This window comes from Chenopodium album, chromosome 1, assembly GCF_948465745.1.
Source record: "Chenopodium album chromosome 1, dcCheAlbu1.1, whole genome shotgun sequence".
In the NCBI taxonomy this organism is placed as follows: domain Eukaryota; kingdom Viridiplantae; phylum Streptophyta; class Magnoliopsida; order Caryophyllales; family Amaranthaceae; genus Chenopodium; species Chenopodium album.
Genome location: NC_137834.1, coordinates 84,305,164 through 84,323,067, shown reverse-complemented (window position 1 = coordinate 84,323,067; position 17,904 = coordinate 84,305,164). Strand labels below are relative to the sequence as shown.

The window sequence follows — 17,904 nt, the reverse complement described above, 5'->3', positions numbered from 1 at the left end:
TCACGACTCTTAAGTGACCACCGCACGTCTCACAACGTTCAGGCGACCACCAACACCTTTCACGGCTCTCATGCGACCATCGAAATGAACTATCTCGGGGTCATATAATTCCGTTTAGAACCATATATGATCATTACATGTTGTCATAAATGTTTGTGGTAGGCTTGAGTTAATGAAATCGGCGCACGTTGTAAACCTGTAAATTGGTCGTTTAAAGGCAAATTGGATGGTTCCACCCACCTAATTGGACTCCCGGAGGGCATTAGAGAACATGGTAAACATTTCGACAATTTTTATTTTCGGGCGAAAAAAATCCACGCTTATTGAGAATTTTTGGAGTCCTCATGGCCCGGTGTCGAAAAGTCTTGAAATTCTAGGGAATACATCTCGGGGTCATATAATAATGTCGTTTGGAAACATATATGATCATTATTTGTTGTCATAAATGTATGTGGTAGGGTTGAATTAATGAAATTGGTGTAAGTTGTAAAACAATAAATTGGTCGTTTTAAGGCAAATTGGAGGGTTCCATCCACCCAATTGGTTGGACTCTCGGAGGGTATTTGGGACCATGGTAAACATTTCGGCAATTTTTGTATCCGGGCGAAAAAAGTCAAAAAATTCTAAAATTGAAGGCTAATATCCACGCTTTTTGAAAAATTTTGGAGGTTTCAGGGTGTCAAAAAGTCCTGAAATTCTAGGGGATATATCTCGGGGTCATATATTGTCGTTTGGAACCATATATGATCACTATTTGTTGTCATAAATGTTCATGGTAAGCTTGAGTTAATGACATCGGTGCAAGTTGTAAATCGGTAATTTGGCCGTTTAAAGGCAAATTGTATAGTTTCATCTTCCCAATTGGACTACCGGAGGGTATTAGGGACCACGGTAAACATTTCAGCAATTTTTATTTTCTGGCGAAAAAAAGTAAAAAAAAATCCAAAATTGAAGGCTAATATCCACGTTTTTTGAGAAATTTTGAAGGTTTCGGGGCCCGGTGTCGAAAAGCCTTTAGATTTTAGGAGATACATCTCGGGGTCATATAATTCCGTTTAGAACCATATATGATCATTATATGTTGTCATAAATTTTTGTGGTAGGCTTGAGTTAATGAAATCGGCGCAAGTTGTAAACCTGTAAATTGGTCGTTTAAAGGCAAATTGGATGGTTCCACCCACCTAATTGGACTCCCGGAGGGCATTAGAGACCATGGTAAACATTTCGGAAATTTTCATTTTCGGGAGAAAAAAATCCACGCTTATTGAGAATTTTTGGAGTCCTCATGACCCGGTGTCGAAAAGTCTTGAAATTCTAGGGAATACATCTCGGGGTCATATAATAATGTCGTTTGGAAACATATATGATCATTATTTGTTGTCATAAATGTTTGTGGTAGGGTTGAATTAATGAAATTGGTGTAAGTCGTAAAACAATAAATTGGTCGTTTTAAGGCAAATTGGAGGGTTTCATCCACCCAATTGGTTGGACTCTCGGAGGGTATTTGGGACCATGGATAACATTTCGGCAATTTTTGTATCCGGGCGAAAAAAGTCAAAAAATTCTAAAATTGAAGGCTAATATCCACGCTTTTTGAAAAATTTTGGAGGTTTCAGGGTGTCAAAAAGTCCTGAAATTCTAGGGGATATATCTCGGGGTCATATATTGTCGTTTGGAACCATATATGATCACTATTTGTTGTCATAAATGTTCATGGTAAGCTTGAGTTAATGACATCGGTGCAAGTTGTAAATCGGTAATTTGGCCGTTTAAAGGCAAATTGTATAGTTTCATCTTCCCAATTGGACTACCGGAGGGTATTAGGGACCACGGTAAACATTTCAGCAATTTTTATTTTCTGGCGAAAGAAAGTAAAAAAATTCCAAAATTGAAGGCTAATATCCACGTTTTTTGAGAAATTTTGAAGGTTTCGGGGCCCGGTGTCGAAAAGCCTTTAGATTTTAGGAGATACATCTCGGGGTCATATAATTCCGTTTAGAACCATATATGATCATTATATGTTGTCATAAATGTTTGTGGTAGGCTTGAGTTAATGAAATCGGCGCAAGTTGTAAACCTGTAAATTGGTCGTTTAAAGGAAAATTGGATGGTTCCACCCACCTAATTGGACTCTCGGAGGGCATTAGAGACCATGGTAAACATTTCGGCAATTTTTATTTTCGGGCGAAAAAAATCCACGCTTATTGAGAATTTTTGGAGTCCTCATGGCCCGGTGTCGAAAAGTCTTGAAATTCTAGGGAATACATCTCGGGGTCATATAATAATGTCGTTTAGAAACATATATGATCATTATTTGTTGTCATAAATGTTTGTGGTAGGGTTGAATTAATGAAATTGGTGTAAGTTGTATAACAATAAATTGGTCGTTTTAAGGCAAATTGGAGGGTTCCATCCACCCAATTGGTTGGACTCTCGGAGGGTATTTGGGACCATGGTAAACATTTCGGCAATTTTTGTATCCGGGCAAAAAAAGTCAAAAAATTCTAAAATTGAAGGCTAATATCCACGCTTTTTGAAAAAATTTGGAGGTTTCAGGGTGTCAAAAAGTCCTGAAATTCTAGGGGATATATCTCGGGGTCATATATTGTCGTTTGGAACCATATATGATCACTATTTGTTGTCATAAATGTTCATGGTAAGCTTGAGTTAATGACATCGGTGTAAGTTGTAAACCGGCAATTTGGCCGTTTAAAGGCAAATTGTATAGTTCCATCCACCCAATTGGACTACCGGAGGGTATTAGGACCACGGTAACAATTTCAATAATTTTTATTTTCTGGCGAAAAAAAGTAAAAAAATTCCAAAATTGAAGGCTATCCACGCTTTTTGAGAAATTTTTGAGTTTTCGCGGCCCGGTATCGAAAAGTCTTTAGATTTTAGGAGATACATCTCGGGGTCATCTATAGCCGTTTGGAACCATATATGATCATTATATGTTGTCATAAATGTTTGTGGTAGGCTTGAGTTAATGAAATCGGCGCAAGTTGTAAACCGGTAAATTGACCGTTTAAAGGCAAATTGGATGGTTCCACCCACCTAATTAGACTCTCGGAGGATATTAGAGACCATGTTAAACATTTCAGCAATTTTTATTTCCGGGCTGAAAAAATTCACGCTTATTGAGAATTTTTGGAGTTCTCAGGGCCCGGTGTCGAAAAGTCTTGAAATTCTAGGGAATACATCTCGGGGTCATATAATAATGTCCACTACAACAAAATAAAGCAAAGGTAACAATGCAAAACCATTGCCTAATATAAAAAAAGTGTTGCCTTGTAGATAAGACAACACATATGAGGCGTAATTTATGCCCCTGTTGTCTATTCATAAGGCAACACATTTTTATTCAAAGGCAACATTTTTGAAAGCTTAGGTAAAATGATACATAAGGCAACACTTTAACAAAGACAACAAATGAAAAATGTTGCCATCTAAGAAGATAATTCAAAAATGTTGTCACTCCCAAACATTTAGTAGTTGGTAGGGCTTGAACTTGTGACCTCAGAGTCACAAGGTGAATTCCCCACCAACTCTACCAAACTTTATATCTATATATATATATATATATATATATATATATATATATATATATATATATATGTTGTCATTTTAATATAAATGTTGCTATAGATGGCAACATAGATATTAATGTTACATTTTTCAAACAATAGCTTGGTTATTGTTATCTTTTCATGCAACAATTATTATATTTGTTGTCTTAGACAAGAAAAAGGTAACACTTTAAGCGACTGTTGCCTTATATAGACTAGAGCAACCCTTTTTTCTGTTACTTTAGTTCAAGGTAACAAATAAGTATTGTTGCGTTAGATTATTAAGAGTAACATTTTTATAAGTGTTGCAATCTTAAGTGTTGCCTATTCTCATTTTTTTTGTAGTGGTCGTTTGAAAACATATATGATCATTGTTTGTTGTCATAAATGTTTGTGGTAGGGTTGAATTAATGAAATCGGTGTAAGTTGTAAAACGGTAAATTGGTCGTTTTAAGGCAAATTGGATGGTTCCATCCACCCAATTGGACTCTCGGAGGGTATTTGGGACCATGGTAAACATTTCGGCAATTTTAATATCCGGGCGAAAAAAAGTCAAAAAATTCTAAAATTGAAGGCTAATATCCACGCTTTTTGAAAAATTTTGGAGGTTTCGGGGCACGGTGTCAAAAAGTCCTGAAATTCTAGGGGATATATCTCAGGGTCATATAATGCCGTTTGGAACCATATATGATCATTATTTGTTGTGATAAATGTTCGTGGTAGGCTTGAGGATGATGCTCCTTTCTTTTGTTGGCTGGACCGACTTGGTCTCCCTAGACAAAATGATTTGATCAACAATAATAAGGTGGTCTAAATTGCATTTAAGGTGATTTCAAATCGGGTCAAGAACAATTTGAGTTGAATTTAGGTCGGGCCAATAACAAGTCGTGTTGATTTCGAGCCGGGTTAGTAACAGATCGGGTTGAATTTTTTGGTCGTGTTAGTAATAGGTCTGGTAAAATTCAGGTGGGGTCAATAACAACTGGGGTTGAATTTGGGCCAGGTCAATAACAAGTCGGGTTGATTTCGATTCGGGTTTGTAACAGGTTTGGTTAAATTCGGGTCGGGTTAGAAACGGGTCAGGTTGAATTCAGGTCAGGTTAGTAACAAGTCAGGTTAAATTCGGGTTTTGACGGATTAAAGCGGGTTTGGGTCAATTTCGGTTCAAGTCGGGTTTGGTTAAGGTCAATAATTTACGGGTTACATTCGAGTTGGGTCATCTCCAGGTCATTTTATGTTCGGGTTTGGGTCTCACATACTCGGGTCAACTCGGGTCTAGGGTTGGTTTCAGGTCGGGTTTGGGTCACCATTTTTTCGGGTTTAGATGGGTCGGTTTATAATCGGGTTTGAGTCGGTATTTCGGGATGGGTCAACTTTTGACAGCTCTAATTAAATCAAACCTAAATTAGCAAGTTATGTAATTAACAAGTATAAGAACCAAATATAGATGAACCGTGTATCTCTGTAGCGGTTAAGTCATTCAATATACGGAGTAAATAGGAACCAACTATGGTTTGAATATTATTAATTAGGATATTCAATTTAATTTTTGCAATGTACATGCATTCTGCTGAAATTACGCGGACATTTCTATCCACCTTCTACCTTCTACCTTAGCCTATATAAATAGGGACACGTAATACTTAAACCCCATATTTCTCCTCATTTTAAATCAAAACTCTGATCTAATCAACCATATTTCTTAGCTTACACCTTTGTCAACCCTTAATCATTCTTATAACACAATGACAGAAAAACAATTAGAAAATGTAAAAAAGAAAATTATGAAAGATATGATGAGTTCCCCCTCCTCCACAACGCCTCTTCAGGGTCACGATCGAGCAATGGTGTTCGAAATTATGAACACCGCCGCTAGAAGCAACCTTATCCCACGGGTCATGAACACCAACATCATGGTCTACATGATGAATGCTGATATATTGCTGAATTCAAAAACCAACAATTCTCAACTTCTTGCTAGTGCCGCTGCTGCGAGGCGTGCACCTAACACTAGGTCCGCCAGTCCTTCTCCTCTTTACGTTGCTGTTCTTGACAACAACTTGGAGTTGGTCAAGCGCATGCTTAACGAGCCTATTAACGCTCTGGTTGATCTAATGGAAGCCAATTCAATTGTACGTGCTGCTATTACAAACCAAAATCAAGGTAAATAGTTATCCTCTGTCCCTTAGACTCTATTCCAATGCTAAAGTTAATTGCCTTGTTTGGTAAAAAGTTTTTTTGGAAAGCTGGAAAGCACTATTAGCGGTTTAACCATAATAAAAAGCTAATTTGAGTATCTGGTAAATAGATTATTAAGAGCTTTTTGGGCTCAAAAAACTCTCTTTTAAAAATTTTTATTATTATAAAAGTTTTTTAAAAATTAACTTATTGAACAATTAGGTTTTTGGGTATTAAATTCACTGAAACAGCTAAATATAAACAGCTAATAAACAATCACTTTTACACGAGAAGTTATGTACAACCAACTAGTCAAACCAGTTAATGCAATCAGCTAAATCGAACAGCTAACATCTAAACATCAAACAAGGCCACTGACTTTTAAATCTAGTTTGTTCCTATTCAAAATTTTGCTCGAGTCTCTATATTAAACTAGACTTCTTTCCACCACATCATGATATACTCAATGTTTTATCAATTAAATTAAGGACTTAAATTAATGTTCGGATTCATATACTTACATTGGTGGTACGTTTGTCTAATCACAGAAATGCTAGAAACAATACTCAAGGTTCAACCCGATCTAATCAACAACACTGATGAAGAAGGATTAACTCCACTTTCTTATGCTGCATACAATGGTTTCTCTAGCATGGTTTGTTACATCCTCGAAAAGTTTCCTGCAATAAGAAGAATCCGCAACAATGATAAATCTTACCCGATACACAAGGCATGTCTAGGAGGCCATGTTGAGGTCTTAAAAGTGTTCTATTCTCTATTTCCGGAGTCATTGCTCGCAGATGTTCATAATGGGCGCACAGTATTGCACATAGCTGCTAAAGAACGCAGCAACAAGCTGAAACATGTGGTTGTGTACTTGTTGAGCCTAAAAGAGAGTAAAGAGCTGCTTAAGAAGAAAGACGAAAATGGTCGTATACCCTTGGATTTGGCTAATAATGTTGAGGTGGGGAGTTTAATTAAAAGAAATATGTGTTAATTTTAGAAGGAACAAAAAGACTTACCAACATACCATACCCTTTGCTTGTGAATGTTGTTGTGTTGCTGTTAAATACTTAAATAGTGCTTGTTTGGAAATAAGAACAAAATATATTAAACTAATAGGTATATGATAGTAGATAATAACGAAAAGAATTGATATATAAACATGTAATTTGAATTGTAAAAAATAGATGTATACTGTGAAATTATAATATAATCAAAATAGATGTATAACAATAATTTACTTTATTTATATACTACAAATATACAATTATATGTATGCAGTCTGATCTGTATCTTTTGATTTATTTTATAGAGAATTGATTGTTATTTAGCTTAGCTTATGGCACATTGGCACTGTGTATTTGTATTCTTTTCTACATCATTCGACGTCGTATTTAGTTTATTTTTAAAAGGACTAATAAACATCACAATAAGTCTTGTTTGTGATTTATCATATGGTGTATAGTGGCTACATTTATTTATAAAACTAATATTTATTCATTCATACGAGTAAGCCTTTGGAGAGTAGGTCAAGGTGCTAAATCTGAACATACAAAAATTCACATAGTACCAAATAACTGTCAAAATCACATACTCTATCTGTATTTTGATACAAATTAAATTTGATACCAGAATCACATATTTTGGTACACAAGTCTGATACTATGTGAAATTCAGTATAAATCCCTTTTAGTGAAGTAGCTAAAACTTCACCAACCTTTGGATACCAAATTTGTTTTCAGGTACATATATTGGTATAATCCGTTTATATCCTTTTGGAACTAAGGACTAGCCAGAATAGCCAATGAGAAGCAAGTTGACCTTATCAACAAATCTGAAGACAAGTCAATCAAAACTATTAATAGTAATATATAATAATAATACACCATTAGCATTCATATCGCATTTTGCTACTTCAATTCAAGTGATCACTGAAAATCAATTAAGTATTTGCTATCCAGCTAGATTTGTCTTTTAAACGTGGATTATTTACGTTACTTTTGTGCATTTCATTCTTGCATTATTCTTAATTGTTAGCATATACTTTCCCTAATGTAAACTTCTCTAATAATTTCAAATACAATTATTTCAATTTAGTCGACACATTTAGTTTCATTCTTCAAAACTTACAAGTTGTAACAAGCTAAGCTAGGCAACTACCTAATAAGTTAAATTTAAGAAAAATAAAGAAGAATTGTACCCAGATAAACTAAGGGGTTATAGCATGCTACAATGCCTACATGGCTACATATATATACTACCTTCGGTCCAAATTACTCGCAACTTTGGAATATTTTATATCTCACAAATAATACCCCAAAGCTGCGAGTAATTTGGACCGGAGTCAATACATGAATATATTATGAATTATGATACATGTTCTTAGTTTCTTTCCCTCCTCAATTATTACATAACAAGGTCTTTTTATATTAAAATGGCACCCACCAAACTTTATTGTCGGCTTTAACATCTTTTACTCTACGAAACCAACAACGAACCCGCTAAAAACTAAAAAGGACCCAACTATCATGTCCAATATTACACTAACTAGTACTTCACTTGTATTATATTACCTCAAGTGCTCTACCCTTCATTAGTTCATTCTACCACTAGCTCACCTCACTCATGGATGCTCAATTACAACCCCAACAAATTCATCCCACCAATTGTCACCACCACACCCAAAGCCACCCAAGCCGTAGTAAAAGCACTCCTGAAATCGACTCATCGTTGTCGTCGCGGTCATCATCAATTTCACCTTCAGTAATCACCAATACACTGTCATCGTCAGATTCACTACCCAAGTCGACTACCTTTATTGATGCCGGTCACTACTCAACGCTCATCAACAACAACATCGATCTCTTGTATAACGATTTTAACCACGATTTCGACTACTCAACTCTACTCTTAGAGTCAGACAACAGTACCATCCTTCATATAGCAGCGAGTCTTGGCCTAACAAAAATAAACACAATTATTCAAAAAAGTCCGCAACTTGTTTACCTTCGAAACAATAAAGGTGATCTACCTATTCATGTTGCTGCACGGTCGTGCCAGCTTGAGGCTGCTAAGAGTCTACTTTTTTGGGTTCATACCGACTTGATTTCTGATTTGTTGGAGACGAAAAACGAAGATGGAAATACTGCTTTACATATAGCGTTAGAGAATCAACAAAAGGAAATGGCTAAGTTTTTGTTTGCAAAATGTCCAAAGACGTTCTATCAGTTGAATGGACATGGGTTTTCTCCCCTTTATTTGGCTATCAAAGCCGAGTTTTGGGATCTTGTTAAATTCATGCTTTCTGAAGATTTTGTTACTTCAGAGTCTGAGGACCAATTATTAGCATCTTCGGCAAAATCAGTTGTTCATGCTGCTATTCTAGCAGAAAAGAAAGGTACCACAAAAAAAAACACTTCTATTTTTATGTTTTTTACTTTTTGTTTAAAGGGTGATTCTTTTTTTTAAATTTATAGGTAACATTTGATGTCTCACAAAGTCATAAATCACGATAAGTTGGTGTAATAAAAGGTGTCAATTTCGGTGACTAAGTTGGGTCTAGTTTGAGTTTGAGTCATACTAAATTACTACTTGTTAAAAATTGAAATCCGGAGTCAGGATAAATCATTTTGTCCAATTAGTACTTTCAAGCTAAGTATTTTACATGTAACGGCTATTGCAATTTATGGGCATATTACAAATTAGAAATATTGATGAACTTTACCAATTTTAGATATTAGGTATGTATGATCCTTTAACATTTTAGCCAATAATATATACGAAGTAGTAACAACATTTCATGAAGTCCGGAATAATTACATGAATTACCTAATAATTAAATTGGTGTTTCTACTGAAAAATTGAGCAGATGTCTTCGAAATGATGTATCAAAATTACAACGATATGGTCTTATACAAGACAGATGAACAAGGAAAAACACCATTGTCATACGCTGCTTATACAGACTTCCTAGACGGGGTTAAGTGCATACTCAACGATAAGGCGTCTCAAAACCAAGCCTACAAAATCGACGAAAATGGCTACTATCCAATCCATTGGGCTTGCAGCGGAGGCAATGTTGATATAGTCAAGCTCTTTATATCCTGTTTGCACGAAAACACGAGGTTTATGCTAACCAAAAATGGCAGGAACATCCTTCATGAGGCTGCCGCGAATGGGAAAGCCAAGGTTGTCAAATTTATCTTAGGACAACCGGAGCTTGGGATGATGATCAACATGAAAGATGGAGAAGGCAACACTCCCTTGCATTTGGCTTCTAAGTGGAAACATCCTAAGGTGGTTTATGAGTTTACTTGGGATAAGAGGGTCAATTTATCGGCTCAGAATAAGGAGGGATGCACTGCCCTTGATATTGCCGAGGCTATTGGACTATTCGGAGATCACATTCCTTCGTTTGAAGAGGTACGTACTGCATATAACTATATAAGCATTAAATGCATTTTCTAAATTTTGGTGTTTTAATCGATTATTATGGAGTTAGACTTTTCTAGGTCCGTTTCATCCAACTCCCTATTATCGATCATCAATCATTAATACTTGCTTGTTAGCAATGTATTGTGTCATTACGTATTTAACCTATTTAGGAGGACAATACCTTTAATCTAAAATACATTATGTGAAAAATATATAGCTTGATAATGGGTGATACTTTCCATTATAACTTTCTAATTGAGCATTAGGATATGGTCCAATTTTGCTTGTTTCGTCTATACGGCATAACATTCTTGTGATAAATTGTGTCAAATGTTGGGACTAAATTAACGAAAATACGTAGTATAAATTTATTGAACTAACTCTTTGTTTATCAATTAATTTTGGAATGAAACCACGTTAAATTTGAAGTGACTAAGACCCAATTTGAAAGTTCAATGGTCCCAATTCAAGTAATTAATTCTGTCTTGAACCTAGCTTTTGAAGTCTGCGTTTACTAGTCAATTATTTGTCTTTAGCTTATTCTTATCTAATCAATACATTACTTTAGCTAGTAAGTCTAGTAAAAGTTATTGAAAGAAAGGCGGCAAAAACTAAAGTTCCATATTATGACATTACTAAATAGAGCATTAACATGGTGCATGTGCTGTTGTTCACCCGTTAGAAATAAAGAAAGGTTTCGTTAGATTTTATAGTGCAAACTTTCTATTGCTAGATTTTTATAATGAAAGTGTGATAATTAAAAATTAATGCGCAATTATTTAATAATTAGATTGTAGTTAAGTAATCCACCTTTCAATGCAAGAAATTTTTATAAATGCAGTGATCCAACCTTCATGCCTTCATGGGGCATATAAAAGAACTTGAAGGATTAAATTATTTTGTGATTAGTAGAAAAGTTAAAATTTTGCTATTAAAAAGACAGTGGTGAACTGGTGAAGTATAATATTACTGGTGTTTTACTTTCCTATTGTTTTGCATGAGTAAAAGTTGTCCCAAAAAAAAAAAAAAAAAAAAAAAAAAACTAAATCGGGTGAGCCCAATCGTACCTAAGACTAGATATGTTTCAAATCTTTGGTTGTTGTCTTATTCAATTCTTGAGTGTGATTGGTCATGTAGCATTGAATTATTCGTGCACAATCACTATCGTATAAAGTTGAACACAAATGGTTGTGTAATTTTGGATATTTTTTTTTTGGTATTTAGAGAGCCACTACACATGGATAAATGATGAGATAATGAGAATCAATCATAGGATTTCCTAAAACCGAAAAGGATGTGCTCTAGCCACTTGAGCTATCCTTCACTCTCGGAAATTTAGATAATAGATACATTCTAATCTAATTTTTAAATATAACAAAAATTTTAGATTGGAAAAAAGTAATGTAATCGGACTCTAATAGAAAAGTATCTGAAATTGTCAAATATTCGAGCTTACAATAATGTATCATAAATTCTTCATGATAAACATAATCAGCATTCAATAACCCGGAAAGAAATATATTTTGTATTTTCAATCCCAAATATCTAAAACCAATAATGGATATCTTTAATTTTGAATCAGATAACCTATAATTTTTGGATCGAATCAAATGGATCAAATTAACGAAGTATGTACACAACTAACCCTATTAACATAGTCACATTCTCCTTATTGTCTAGTTCTTTTCTTTAGTTTTCCAAGTCTTTATCAATTCCTATACAATCAAAACCATAATATTGCTATTTCTTTTAGTAGTTATTATCATCATATCCTTAGAATAGTCTTTTTCTTCCCATAGTAAGTGCATTCATTGTACCTATGTTATTTATATTTATATATAATATTTTCTTCCACTTTACAATTTTGCAGCGGTTGACTTGGTTATCCTTGAGAAATGCCGGTGTCCCAAGAGCCCCACAACTACACAACGTAAACATACAAATAATAGGGCAAGACATGGCTAGGAATAACTCTTTTAATACCCAACACGCTTACATGTTCCTTGATCCACAAGGAAATACAATAAGAAATCACCCCTTAAGGAAACGTAAACACAAGTTCAAGGAAAGAATCAACACACTTCTATTGGTAGCTACCCTAGTAGCCACCGTGACCTTCGCCTCCGGCTTCACCGTTCCAGGTGGTTATAACAACAACAATCCCAAGGTAGGTATGGCTACCCTAGCCCACAAGTGTGCCTTCCAAGTTTTTGTGATTTCCAACACCATCGCGATGTATACCTCCATCCTCACAATGGTCACCCTCATTTGGGCTCAGCTAGATGAACTTAGGCTTGTCTTGCTATCACTCGACTTTGCGGTACCCTTGCTCGGGACTTCCCTAGCCATGATGTCGGTGGCGTTCATGGCGGGTTTGTATGTGGTGTTGTATAGTGTAGTTTTTTGGGTAGGGCTTGTGGTATTAGTCGTGGGAGGGATGTTTTTAGGTGCATTATTGGTTTTCTTTATTCCTCTCTATTCTCCAAGGTCTTGTATTAGGAATAAGATCTTGCGTAATGTTTTTCATGTTCCCTTCACACTTATGTTGTTAGCTTGTGAGAAGGATAAGAGTGGAAAGCATTATTGATTTTCTCTGTATATGTTAAGGGATGTAAATTAAAGTATTGTTAATTAATGGTCTCTAGTTAGTACAAACTTACAATAACTCATTGGGTTCTTAGTTCTTACAATAACAATTGTTGAAATGAAACTACGGGCCCGAACTTTATATGGGCTCTTAGCCATTTAGTAATGTACTGTTAAGCTTAATGTCGATTTGGGCCATTTAGTATGAGTTTGACGGGAACATAAAAAAGTAATGAGATTCAGAAAAATTATGTACAATAATGTAAGAACTTATTCTCTTCGCCTTAAATTAATAATATAATATTAGTAAAAGTAAGTTAAATTAAGTGAAAATAATTTCAGTTTAGTAAATCAAAAAAATACAGTTAATATCAGTGACTTAAAAGAACAAATATATAAAAAAAACAGTAATAATTTCAATTTAGTAAAAATAAAGTGAAAATAACATGCCTACTAAAAGTAAACCAAAAAAAGGGTTTTATACGTGTGGCGGCCACACCGTGTGACCGAGGTTACTCGGTTAGGGGTTACACGAGTTACTCCTTACTCAGCAACCCTTCAAGTAACCCTTGATCGAACCCCTCAAGTAACCCCTAACCGAGTAACCTTTGATCGATTAGCCCCTGACAGAGTAACTCCTGACCGAGTGACCCTTGGCAGAGTAACCCGTGACTGTACCTCTCATGTAACCCCTGACCGAACATCTCAAGTAATTTCTTGACTGAGTAACCCTTGATCGAACCCCTCAACTAACCTCTTACTACACTCTTCAAGTAACCCCTGACTGCACCCTCGAGTAAACCCTGACCGAATAACTCGAGTAATTCCAGCCGCACACTTGGTAAAGGGTTACTTAAAGGATTTGGTCAGGGGTTACTCGAGGAATTCGACAAGGGATTACTCGAAAAGTTACCCAGACAAGGGATACTCAATCAAGAATTATTCGAGGGGTTATTACTCGGTCAGTAGTAATTCAAGTAACTTCTAACTTGAGTAACTCCGGCCATATACCATAAGGTGTGACTAGCTACAAAAAAAAAATCCCCAAATAAACAAAAAGCGATCTTTTAAGAACAATACAAAAAATCTAAGAAATGAAAGCAACATATACTATAAATTAAATAAATAAATTTTGTAAGTATAGAGTATTTAATTTAGAGTCCATGGGATAAGGGAAAGGATAATGAAGAAATAATAAAAGATGAGACCAAAGAAAAATAAATGACAAGGAATCCACGTGCGTGGAATATTTGGCAATAGCAATAGGTAGTAACTTGGCAAGTTCTGGACAACGCAAAATTAGCCAAGTGTCCGGTCGGCGGTTCCCTAATGACCCACCCATCTTAGTTGTGAACCTGTTACGCACGTGCCTCTCCATGACTACTTGCCCATTTGTGGTCACCTCTTCACCATTGACCATCACGTTTACCCGTATTCTTTATACCTCCGTTTCGATTTATATACCATTTACATACAGATGCTCCGTATTTTCATATTGGGGTCGTCCACATGACCACATCCACCCAACCAATGACCCAATTACTCCAACTAAAGACTTGTTCTGATTGACTGAAATGAGCTAAAGTGAACTGAAGTGGATATTTTATAAGAAAAAAAAAATTAAGAACTAAACTGAACTGAAAATAATCTGAAGATAACAGGCACTAAAATTGTGTCATCCCTCTATGATTTATCTCTAATTAAAATTGTGTCACGAGGATCTTTATTTTATATTTTCATCGTCTTATCTTCAATATATATGATAAAGCTGATTCATATTCGAACCTTTTAAGTGTCACAATAGTCTTAAATTATTCGTCATATTTCATATTTTTTTTAGACTTTGTTTTAAAAAAAAAAAAGAGGGATGTATAATGGTAAGTTGGTAGCTCATCTTATGATCTTTATCCATTGTTGTTCTTCCCCATCCGGTCACTCTTGATCTTTCTCCATCAAATGAAAGTTAAATGTATTAAAAAAAAAAACTAATTCAATCATCAAATTATGAAGGTAAACACATTCAAATAAAGCTAATTGAATCAAAAGAAGTTAAATGAATCAAACAAAGCTAATTGAATTAAATGTAAGTCAAACACATTTAAACAAAGATCACTTTTCATTTTTCTCCATGATATCACTTGTACTGTTTGCCCAGAAAGAAGGTTTTTTCCTCAAAAGTGTCATCGAGGGTCTACCACTTTTTCCAACAAAGTTTTGAAATTTCCTTAGATTAAATATTTTCTTACTCGGAAACTCTGATACGAATATATTGGTTAACATAATTGTGTTTAGAAATAAAGATTTTAGAACTACAATGCCAAAATCTATTACAATATTTAGAATTTATTTAGCATAGAAGTCATGTTGTCATGTACAAATATACAAATAGGTATAGTGTTTTCAAACGAGCTAAATAACTCATTTTGAAACTAAGATCTACATTTACCATACCCATTTATATGTTAGTTCGTAAGTATTTTGTGACTTAATATTTAGAAGACCATTTTCTCGTGTCTCTTTTTCAATCAATCCAAATTCTTTATCCTTTTTTTTTTTTTTTTACAACAATTCTTTATCCATTAGATGTTGCTCAACTTTTTTCAATCTTAACTTAAATAGCAAATTACTCTTCCTAACATAATTAGAAAGAAAAAAAAAACATTATAATAACCCAACCCCATGAATTGAGGGCAAAAAAAGCGAATCTTTGATATTTAACCCACGGACCACGAGTCACATAGTATGATTTCAAGTAATAATATTATAAAATTCACAAAAAGTAATCATTCCATATTTCCAACAATAAAAAAATTAATAAATATTCACCAAAAATAAATAAAATTAATAAATAAAAAACGCAAAAAAAGAAGAAGAGGCAATCTCCTCGTGAGCAGGCTGTCACGGTTGCCTAACTGCCTCAACCTTATACTACAATCCAAATCAATTTTCTCTCTCCTCCTCCATTTCATCTTCTTCTTCTTCACTCCCACAATCCACACGCTTCTAGAGAGAGAAACCCAGATCAAATCTAGAGAGAGAAACCCCAACAACAAGATTGCGAAACAACGGGAGCTCGGCGGCGGCGCCAACGGCGAGGAGAGAGAAAATATGGGCGGAGGAGCGTCCGGAAGACTACCCACTTGGAAGGAGAGAGAAAATAATAAGAAGAGAGAAAGAAGAAGACGAGCTATTGCTGCTAAGATCTTTACTGGTCTTCGTGCTCAAGGGAATTATAAGTTGCCTAAACATTGTGATAATAATGAGGTTTTGAAAGCTCTTTGTAGAGAAGCTGGTTGGATTGTTGAAGAAGATGGTACTACTTATCGCAAGGTCAAATCTCTTTTTTCTTTTTCTTCTGTTTTTTAGATCTGATTTTGGTTGTTGTTTGATTGATTTTGGTTGTTTTTTGATTGATTTTGATGGGGTGATGTTGAATCGTTGTGATTTTAAGAACCCTAAGTTGGGATTAATTTGTTGCTTGATTTGATTTGGATTGATTTGGGGTTTTGTTGTTGTTGCTTTGAAGTTGACGAAATGCCCAGATTTGTGCCTTTTTGTTAGATTCAGATCTTTTTTACCTTTGACCCAGATTTTTTTTAATGAATTTGGGATGAAGAATTGGATGTTAGATTCTCGATTCAATGTTTTCTGGGTATTTTTTTGATTCAATTTGTATGAGGAAAGCGAAATTTGATCATTGAATTGTTAAGTTTGTGGCATTTCGTGAATGTGGCAATATAATGTGATTTGATGAAGCTAGTATTGTGCTGCAATTGCTGTGTGTGCTAATGTAATTGCAATTACAGGGATGCAACCCACCACCAATGGATATGGCGGGGACGTCGGCGAACATTAGTGCGTGTTCTTCCCTTCAGCAGAGTCCACAATCATCAGCATACCCTAGTCCTATACCTTCATATCATGCCAGTCCTACATCATCTTCATTCCCAAGCCCTTCGCGATATGATTCAAATCCGTCGAATTATTTGTTACCTTTCCTTCGTAATCTAGCATCCATTCCTACAAATCTCCCGCCCATTCGGATATCAAACAGTGCCCCTGTAACTCCCCCGTTGTCTTCCCCAACTTCTAGGGGATCAAAGCGTAAAGCTGAGTTTGAGTCCTTGTCGAATTCAAATGGCTCTGGCTCTCAACAATCTGCTGCTCGTAACTCATTTTTTGCTGTGTCAGCCCCATCTAGCCCTACTCGCCGCAACAACACCACCCCACCTACTATACCAGAATGTGACGAGTCTGATGCCTCGACTGTTGATTCTGGTAGATGGGTGAGCTTCCAGACAGGGCCATCCTTAGGTACTCCATCTTCTCCTACATTTAACCTTGTGAAACAAGCTGTTGCACAGAGAAGTTCGATGGAGGGGATACTCAATGGGACTATGGCCCTAGGATGGGGAGGTGCTATGGAGAGAGGACGTGGCCCAGAATTTGAGTTTGGAAATGGTGCTGCTGTTATGGCTTGGGAAGGTGAGAGAATACATGAAGTGAGCACGGATGATTTGGAGCTCACGCTTGGTAGTGCCAAGGCCAAATGCTGAAGGTACTCCTGCAATTCTCATGTCTGCCTCTCACAATCGAATGGAAGCTGCTGGTACTTTCTGAAATTGGCGTCTCCAGTAAAAACTCAACTGTACAGGTTTCCTATATAATGGGAGCCATTTCGGAGGCCTGAAATCGCTATATCATGGTAGAGCAGCAGACTTTGGATGAGATCTTATATGAAAGCTGGGTAAGCATATCTATGATTTATTATAACATGAAACAGAACCTCTAGCAAGTTGGAAAGGCAGGCCATGTCAATGCTGCGACCCCTGTGTTTGTTTTTCGAGTTTTCTTGAGCATAAATTGGTTGTTAATATCAGGTTTTATATGTAAGTTGTGACTTTCGAGTGTTGAACTAGGTTCGCTTTAGAGGCTTAGAAATGTAGAACTTTTGATTTATGTTACATGTCCGAGAGTAATTCAGACAAAATGTAGTGGTGACTAGTGTAGTAATTCTAAGCAGCCCCCAACTGTATTATTTTCTTTGTAATAGCAGCATCCAATTTCGGTGATGATGAATTATCCATTTAACTGTTAAAAATTTCTTCTTGAATTAGATTGATGATTATTGCAA

General features: G+C 35.6%; 3 protein-coding genes across 3 annotated transcripts; all 3 read left to right on the top strand.

Moving 5' to 3' along the window:
* The first annotated feature begins 5,253 nt into the window (after nucleotides 1-5,253).
* Nucleotides 5,254-7,009, top strand: LOC145623754 (uncharacterized). The gene is made up of 2 exons (XM_081676621.1): nucleotides 5,254-5,732; nucleotides 6,296-7,009. Exons 1-2 carry the CDS (start codon nucleotides 5,315-5,317, stop codon nucleotides 6,742-6,744), a joined length of 867 nt encoding a protein of 288 aa, XP_081532747.1. The 5' UTR covers nucleotides 5,254-5,314; the 3' UTR covers nucleotides 6,745-7,009.
* Nucleotides 7,010-8,247: 1,238 nt separating this feature from the next.
* LOC145559456 (protein ACCELERATED CELL DEATH 6-like) lies at nucleotides 8,248-12,928 on the top strand. The gene is made up of 3 exons (XM_081620886.1): nucleotides 8,248-9,147; nucleotides 9,619-10,172; nucleotides 12,055-12,928. Exons 1-3 carry the CDS (start codon nucleotides 8,376-8,378, stop codon nucleotides 12,769-12,771), a joined length of 2,043 nt encoding a protein of 680 aa, XP_081477012.1. The 5' UTR covers nucleotides 8,248-8,375; the 3' UTR covers nucleotides 12,772-12,928.
* A 2,701-nt stretch (nucleotides 12,929-15,629) lies between these two features.
* On the top strand, nucleotides 15,630-17,904 carry LOC145559446 (protein BZR1 homolog 1-like). The gene is made up of 2 exons (XM_081620876.1): nucleotides 15,630-16,100; nucleotides 16,577-17,904. The coding sequence occupies exons 1-2, from the start codon at nucleotides 15,879-15,881 to the stop codon at nucleotides 17,324-17,326; spliced, it is 972 nt and encodes a 323-aa protein (XP_081477002.1). The 5' UTR covers nucleotides 15,630-15,878; the 3' UTR covers nucleotides 17,327-17,904.